At 27.8% G+C, this 8,419-nt stretch overlaps 1 protein-coding gene across 5 annotated transcripts; it reads left to right on the plus strand.

Moving 5' to 3' along the window:
* The first annotated feature begins 226 nt into the window (after window positions 1–226).
* LOC114119489 (ceramide-1-phosphate transfer protein) lies at window positions 227–7,070 on the plus strand. 5 transcript variants are annotated; one of them, XR_003592044.2, is made up of 6 exons: window positions 3,488–3,830; window positions 4,001–4,104; window positions 4,188–4,390; window positions 4,469–4,644; window positions 5,876–6,090; window positions 6,181–7,070. XR_003592044.2 is itself a non-coding variant. In XM_027981053.2 (5 exons), the coding sequence occupies exons 2-5, from the start codon at window positions 4,001–4,003 to the stop codon at window positions 5,999–6,001; spliced, it is 609 nt and encodes a 202-aa protein (XP_027836854.1). In that variant the 5' UTR covers window positions 227–382; the 3' UTR covers window positions 6,002–7,070. The 5 variants fall into 5 exon arrangements, 3 of the variants coding, with proteins under 3 accessions (XP_027836854.1, XP_027836852.1, XP_027836853.1); XR_003592043.2 differs by having other exon boundaries at window positions 5,876–6,086; XM_027981053.2 differs by lacking the exon at window positions 3,488–3,830 and adding an exon at window positions 227–382 and having other exon boundaries at window positions 5,876–7,070.
* Window positions 7,071–8,419: the final 1,349 nt, after the last annotated feature.

The raw sequence follows: 8,419 nt of genomic DNA on the forward strand, positions 1-8,419 counted from the left end.
ATAACCCCTATAACCCAATTATCTTAAATCACTGATGAAAGGAACGATTTACATCATTTGGTCTCGTAGAAACTTACACGTAGTTGTGACAATGAGAATCTGTGTCGCCAAGGATAAAAACAATTTCTTTATTAGCGCGCAAACCTATGATGGGAACGCCTACGACTCTGGCCGACTTGACCAAGTCGTCTACTCTCATTAGTGCATGAGCACCAGCCAACACACTTACACACTGGTTCCTGCAAGCGACAACTGAGCCTTTTCGTTTTAACGAAAATAATATATCACTAATATCAGTCTTGCATTTATTTGGATTCGAGTCTCTAAAACCTTTTTTAATCTTATTGAGTCATCTGCACAACCAAATACAGCTGCGAATAAGGTAAGGTGCATGCACATCATATTATCTACATGTATTAATTTTTACAATTTAATTATTAATATTTTATTACTACTATGTACTTGGTCATTCTCGAATTATGACCTCGAGAACCCTCCGACAATCAGGAGGAAGGTTACAACGCAAATTTAAATAATTTAATAATTATATCTGATAGGTGACTACTTTCTACAGCACTTATAAGTGTAGGAAAGAGTCAAACAGATTCCGGCATTCATTCAAGGCTTGTGTCCCTTGTGTTTGCCTAGCTTCTAATTTATCAAATGTACTTATTTTTTATTTATTTTATTTTTGCATTATTACATATCATACTAGGTAGTCGTATATAATATAACATTTAAACTATATGTATATATATATATATAAGTTATTACCGTTACACGAGTTAACATCTTAAAGGTTGCCAAGACCTTAGATACACTATAGGTACACGTCCCAGGATAATAGTACCAACGGGCAACGAGCTACGAAGTTACGAATATACAAAGTAACATAATAATATAAGGACGCAGTAGCGTTTAATTTTTTTCTTTCATTAGAGTGTATAAATCATAAACATTCTATAAACTAAAGTAACAATTTCAATATTTTCGCATCTAGACGACTAGGTACGCGGTTAAGTATAAATTGCAACTTGTAAAGACGTCATAACTAAAATAAAGTAAAATTAATTTTCCTTGAAACTGCAAAATAGTATTTGTATAATATCCAACAATTCCAACACAACAAAATTTATACTTATAGGTAGGTATGTAGACAAAATACAATCTGCAGTAATTACCTATATTATATATATTAATGATTCTTAAAAAAATTATGAGTTATATTTATTCGCTATTATTTAGGTACCTAACCACCAATTTCATTTAAAATCATGTAATTTTATATGTTAACAAAAATAATTTATATACTTCTAAGTTTTAATAGGTTTACTGAACCATTGAGGCATTGACACGCGTCTTCACTCGAGTATAACTTAACCGATAGCATAAGTCACGTATTTTTTTTTCCGGCTGGCTGGAAACGTATAAACCAAAATTGCCAAAAATCTATATACTAATATACTCGTATTATTCCAATAAGTATTTTTATTTTAGATTCTGAATGTAAGCAATATAAAGTTAATCATTAACTCAATAATACATTTTTTTACCACATACACACGTAGTAATAAATGTGATTTTAATATTTCACATAACTTTGTATTATATAGTCTGTAGCATATGCAATCAATTGCAAATTGAATAATGAATATACATATATTATAAGTACATATTCTATTTATCTAAGTTTCAATTCGTAAAGACAACTATAAATTACATTTTTAAGTAAACACAATCATCTATATTTTAATACGTGCATACTGCATATATATCGTCTAAACTTCTATATTTTATTCATCAGAGCAATTATTAGCAATAATATTGATACCGACAATACCGTTGATATTTGCAAGACATAAGCTAAACTCAATAAATAACTTCCAAGCCGTCCAAGCCTCAAAGTGACTTATTAAACTTTTAAAATGAGTGTTCATTTTTAATCCATGTATGAGATAGTTTTTGTCTCTCAATGATAGACATTTGGTAATGTAGACTTTCTATTTTACCAAAGGTGGTTCAAGTTATATAATTCTGTCTTTAAAAAATCTCGAAAATCATAAATCAAAATTTTAACACAAAAGTAAGCTTATAAAGTTTTTAACACAAAATGTGATTTATTCATCAGCAAATGAGATTTTCTCAAAATCATTTTTAAAGTATGATGATTTATGGCTTTCGCCGTACAGATTTTTTTTTTCAAAAAAGTCATCAACACACTCCTAACTAACCAACTTTAATAAGTAGTTTAGATTTAGCTCATAGAAAAAGAATGTAATAGCCATCCCAAACAACAACAGCTATATATTATATTTTGTAGTTACTAATTACCTACCTACTATATAGCCTGTAACCAGTGTAACCAAATACCTACACTACAATCTACATACCTATACATAGTGATTCACCAAGAATGAACATTAACATTTTTTCATTACTTTATGCATTTAGTCAGTCCAATTCTTAGAATTTTTTCAGTATACATAGATTAGATTTCTACATGGGTATACGTATACCTACCTACTAAATACCACACTTCCAAATACTTATAAATTATGCCATTTTCCGAATATCTTATATGGTTAAATAAACTATTTCTCAAATAATCAGAACCACTCATTCTACTCTATATTGTTAAGCAGGTGTTTTTTTTTTATTAAAAGTATTAACGTTTATTAAAATGTTATAGAACTCGGAAGTGAAGAATGAATGAAACAATCGAAGCCAATTAACACGTATTTAAACTTTAAAAATAGATAATTAATTAATTTTATGTTGGCACTTAGGATAAAATGTACCTATACCTAAACTGGATTAAATACCTTAAATACCTAATATAGTAATATATTATTAAAAAGAAGGATTTTAAAATGGTAGACAATTATTGATAGTTTACTTTAATAATATTCAAACTTCAACTGCACACAAATGTACCTGTTATAACTTATATTTCTGTGGACTGTGGCTTACATCTAAAAAGAATTATGTAGGTACATCAATATACATACCTCCCCTGTTTCCATAATAGTACTTGAAAAATTATCGAGGAATCTATTATGTCTCCGACCAGTAACTAAGCGTTCTAAAAATATTTCGTTTTCGGTAATCTGCATTGATGGTTTTAATTTATTGTGACTTGATATCTTTACAATTTCCGAGGCCGGAACCCTGTACCACCGCAATGCCAATAATAATATGAAACTTAATGTTATATTGTTATGTACACAATTATGGTCTAGGATGAAATTATACCATTGCCATTTTAGTACTAACCACTGCTATAGGTACCTATTTTAAGTTTATTTTATTTTATAAAAAAAAAAAATAATAACCGTGGTACTGACCACAGGTACCGAAGTACAATATTATCGTAATCCCCACACCAAAGTCTTACTATCTGGCAACACTAGTCCGTTATCCTACAACAAGATAATAATCATGAAGATTAAAGAGATATCTCTAATCTTTATGATAATAATAATATCCAAAACAATAACAATAACAATGAAACGTTTTAGTTTTTATTATTAATACCTACTATGATATTCATATTTTACTTTTTTATTTCGTAGCAAAAAAAAAAAAAAATCCGCCGGTTGATACGTCGATTTAAGTGCTGGTTTTTATGGTGTTTTACGGACTCGGCGATAATAACATGTATAATAATGATAAAATTAATACTGCACTGTGAATTGATTCTTGATTGGCAATTAGTGTAACACTTGTCGCTGAATTGCACGTCTTTATTTTAGAGTTCCATAGTCGATGTGGCGAGCACAATCGTCAGTACGCTTATGCTGTACTCAATATTATTATTTTATAATTTAAAGGTTTGAAATACCCATTATTATACTTCGCTACATTGCGGTCGGCTTACTTCAAGTCTTAAAATAATATTACACTAATAAGTTTTCGTCACCGCGGTGTTTAGTAAATTAGCACGCTTCCAGTTATCACATTCAGTGAATTATAATAATTGTAATTAAATATTGATGGTAAGATGTTTAGCGTGGCGGCCGTTCAAAGTGCCTTTCATGAAGCTCTAGTCCAGGACCAAGACGTTGACATAAAAAACTATGTGTTGGCCTATCAGGAACTTTGCAAGTACTTATCTTCACCACCCTTGGTGTTAATGATACATTAAAACAACACTGCTCGTGCTGATTCTTTTTCTGTTGCCTTTGCAGATTCTGTTCCCACCTAGGAGGCTTGTTCAGTTTTGTCGTCAATGACCTAGAGGATAAGATCGGATGCCTAAATCAGCTGGTAACTGAAGACGAGCTACATTTTTCCACTGTACAAAACATGTTAAACCACGAGACTTCCAACAAATTGGTGTTTTCTGGTCGTTCTGGCTCTGTGACATTGTTGAGATTGCATCGTGGTCTCGGTAAAACATCTAATTGACATTCTACTATTATATCTAAGCACTTGACTTGTAATTATCACCTATGTCAATACATTTCAGAATTCATTATTCTGTTCATGTCTAAACTACTTAAACTTCAACCTAATGATAGCACGAAACGCTCTGCTCAAGAAGCATATAGCCAAACATTGGCTAAACATCACTCCTGGCTTATAAGAAATGGTGCTCTGTTTGCAATGAATTTCCTACCCTGTCAGAGAGCCTTGTACGATCAAGTAGGTATCTTGTAGAACCTAAATTATTTCATGGATTTTTTTATTTTTTTTTTTATCATACTTGCACTGAAAAGTTAAAAATAATTATATTATAAACTGATTTTACATTTAAACAAAATTCACCATACTAATGAACATTTAAAATCTTAAATATTTTGGTGGGTTATTTTTTAATTGTATTGAAGTAACAAGAATTCACAATCTTGTGGAATAGACTTAGTTGTAGCTTAATATGTCCTAATTTATTATTTATAACACAATAATATGCTGTTAACCTATAGCTAAGATGTTGTATATACCACTTACCTACTCAACACATACCCACATCACATGATTGATAATTATTCTGAAGTTTATACTGGTAGGTTATGACCTCATGTTATAGATATTATTTCTTCACATTCATTAATTAATTAATACAAGTAGCCAAATCATGTTTAATTGGTTAAAATATACTTACCTATAATTTTAATCATCTAGTTATGCATTTTTTTTTTTTTTTTAATAAAGTATTAAAAAATAGGTACTGCTTTATTACAGTTGTTATCGAATATACTTTGTCATTGATTAGATCACTGTAATGGATATGTTAAATTTAATGTGACAAATAATTCTGAGCTAAGACAGTCTGTTAGTCTATAATAGGGTAACCCTATTTCCAAAAAAAAAAAACAGGACACTTTTTTGCAATGAGTAAAAAATATAGGTATATTGATCTTCAAAACATGAAACAATATGTATACAATATTTATATAATATATGTATTATAAATACTACGAAAAATAACGATAATCCTGTTTAAAACAGGAAGTATGGTTACCCTAGTCTATAATACTAAATATAATTTTATTATGTATTTATAATATTGATATTATTATAGTCAGCATACTATTATAGCTATAATTATATTAATAATAATTTTAGTTTGATTAATTTTTGATTCAATGTGATCAAAACTTTGTTTTGTATAAAAATTCCCTTTTTTTCTAAAAATTTTGAATTTTGACCTCTTAAAATTACATCCAATTTACTATCAGAAACCATCCTCAAATTTGAAAATTGAATCTTTTTTTTTATACTTTAGTTTGTTAGTACGCCTAAAATGATACTCCATTGTAAAAACAACTGATTAATCACTACTTTGAATCTAAAATTATATTGAATAGTCAGTAAAATACAATAATTTAAATAATTATGTGTTTTCTAAAAAATGTATTTTATTTTTATTTAGACTATTGGCAACACTTCTGTAGAAGAAACGTTGAATACAATGCCTGAAATGATTTCCAAGGCTTCTAAGGTACATGAAAGAGTGAACAATCTACTTTCAGATTATGAAATTCTGAACATACCGTGAAAATATTCAGATTGACTGTGTTGTAAAGTACTTAGTTACTTGGTACTGTGTAAAATTCATATACTTTGTATGATCTTCATTTAAAGTAGGTATACACAGTGATCATTTTCATTGGTGAACCATGAAAGAATTCCATTTTTACATTCTATTATTTACTAATTTTATTTTATTTATTAAAGCAATACTTGCATGTTAACCAGAGTACCCTATTTATGTGATTATTCAATTGCTGGTCGAAATTCTTCTCATCGTGAACTATTTTATTATTTAATCTTTATATACCTTATTTTTCATCTAATGAAATAAAAGAATATGTCTGGTTTCCATTAAAAAAAAAATGTTAAGTAACAAAACACTTATAAATTTTCATAATGACCAAAAAAAAAAAAAATTATTATTTATCATTATTATTATGTTAATATTTTGCTCAATAGACTAAAAAAATATATTAATATTAAATTAATATTTATAATCATAATTGTATACGTAATATAGTTTTAAATTTGTATAGATGATATTTAGTTTAATAGTTAACAAATATTAATTTTATCAAAAAAAGATGAAACAATATTTATATACTGTATTACTACATATTGTTTTAAATGTATTTATGAGTCTATTATATTTTTTAAATCCTCGATTTATAATTATTTTGTATCTAATAATATTATATTAGGTGTTTTATTTATATTTTTATTGAATTTATAATTTATACTTTACTGTTGACCTTATTTATAACCAATGAGCAGTGACACTAATGCACACTTATTTTTAACCAAAGATGTATCAGTCACATTTTTTAAAATTAATTTATAGATATCTAATTTTTTCACTATTTTTCTACAAGCATATAACTATAATTTACAACCTGTGTTTTGTTTGGAGATCTCAAGAATGCAGGGAGAAATCAATTAATAACAATAACTGTTTCCTCTCAAGCATTCAGCACCTACAGAAATGTGAGACATTTGCATACCAACAAAAATATTTGAATTTAGATTAACATTTATATTGTAGATTAACAACCTAACAAGAGCATAATAAAATTAACATCATATCACAACATCAATCATTAGGTATACGTTTGTCAAAATGCATCAAACTGATCATATTGATAAAATAAACATTTGGTATCTCGTGTTTGAGATGTGCTTATTGTTATTCCTGTACATAATCACAAAGATAGTAGTACTTTCATTCCATCATCTCATTTAAATAATAACTATTCTCAATATTGTATTAAACCATTTAAACCTAAAAAAGGTGTATCTCAATATCAATACTTATCAGCTTATATAGCTACTCTGTATCATATTTCAGATATCTGTAAATACTGTAAGTCGTACGTCATAATTTTATTCCTTCTTTACAATTGACGGTAAATTATTTAATGCAAAAAAAGCCTATCGAATATGAAATATATAACCAGTGGTATATCTAGAGCTTTTTTATAGGAAAGAAGATGGATGGATGGTGCATTTTTTCACCCACTCTCTTAAAAAAGCAACATAATTGCTACAGCAATTAACTGTACTAATACAGGAATTGTTCTCTTTGATTATATTAACTACCTACTTTATGAAAAAAAAAAATTAAAATAATTATTAAAATACTAAAAACAAATAATGCTTGCATATAACTAAATGATCTGTGGAATTTTGGAAAAGGAGCATTTCGTCCTTCCTCTAATGGCACTATAAGTAATTCCTTATTTGATAACAAAATACTACCTACAAAGTTAAATTTATTGACAAGGGTAATCCATACCATGGCATTATTAATAAATCTTCCCTAAAATTAATGAAAAAAATCAAGAGTACATTGAATACAGGTAAAGATTTTTAAACATAACTAATAAATTTAATATCTTCCTGTGCATGTCTTGTTGTTTGATTTTTTTTTTAAGAACTCCAGTAATTTTTCAAACAACATTTAAGAATGGTTTTGTTATTAACACACAATAATTAATTCAAAATGTGTGTAATGTTTTTTCAGTTTGTTAAACAATTATATGATTAAAAACAATGTCCGCTCCTAATAAATATGTATAAATATGCTCACATAATTATTATAATAAACATTGAACTACCTATTAAATGATTTTAAATTAATATTTCTACAGTATTTTGTGTAATCATGATATATTCAATATTGTTACAGAAAAAAAAAGTACTTGTTTGTAAATTCTAGTAGGCTTTCAAAATATCAGATAAGATTATAGATTATGGTGTATTGGTGTCATGTATTTTTGTATGATAGGTAACAAAGTTTATTTTTTTAATCCGTCAGGAAGCCAATGTCAAAAGAGTGACAAAACAATTATAAACAAGAAAAGCGAGGCAATAAATGTATTACAGTGAGATGGCAGGGTAATAACAAACAAGTACTAAGCATTAGATTTATTATTATTACCATTAT

Source organism: Aphis gossypii, chromosome 1, assembly GCF_020184175.1.
Source record: "Aphis gossypii isolate Hap1 chromosome 1, ASM2018417v2, whole genome shotgun sequence".
NCBI lineage: Eukaryota > Metazoa > Arthropoda > Insecta > Hemiptera > Aphididae > Aphis > Aphis gossypii.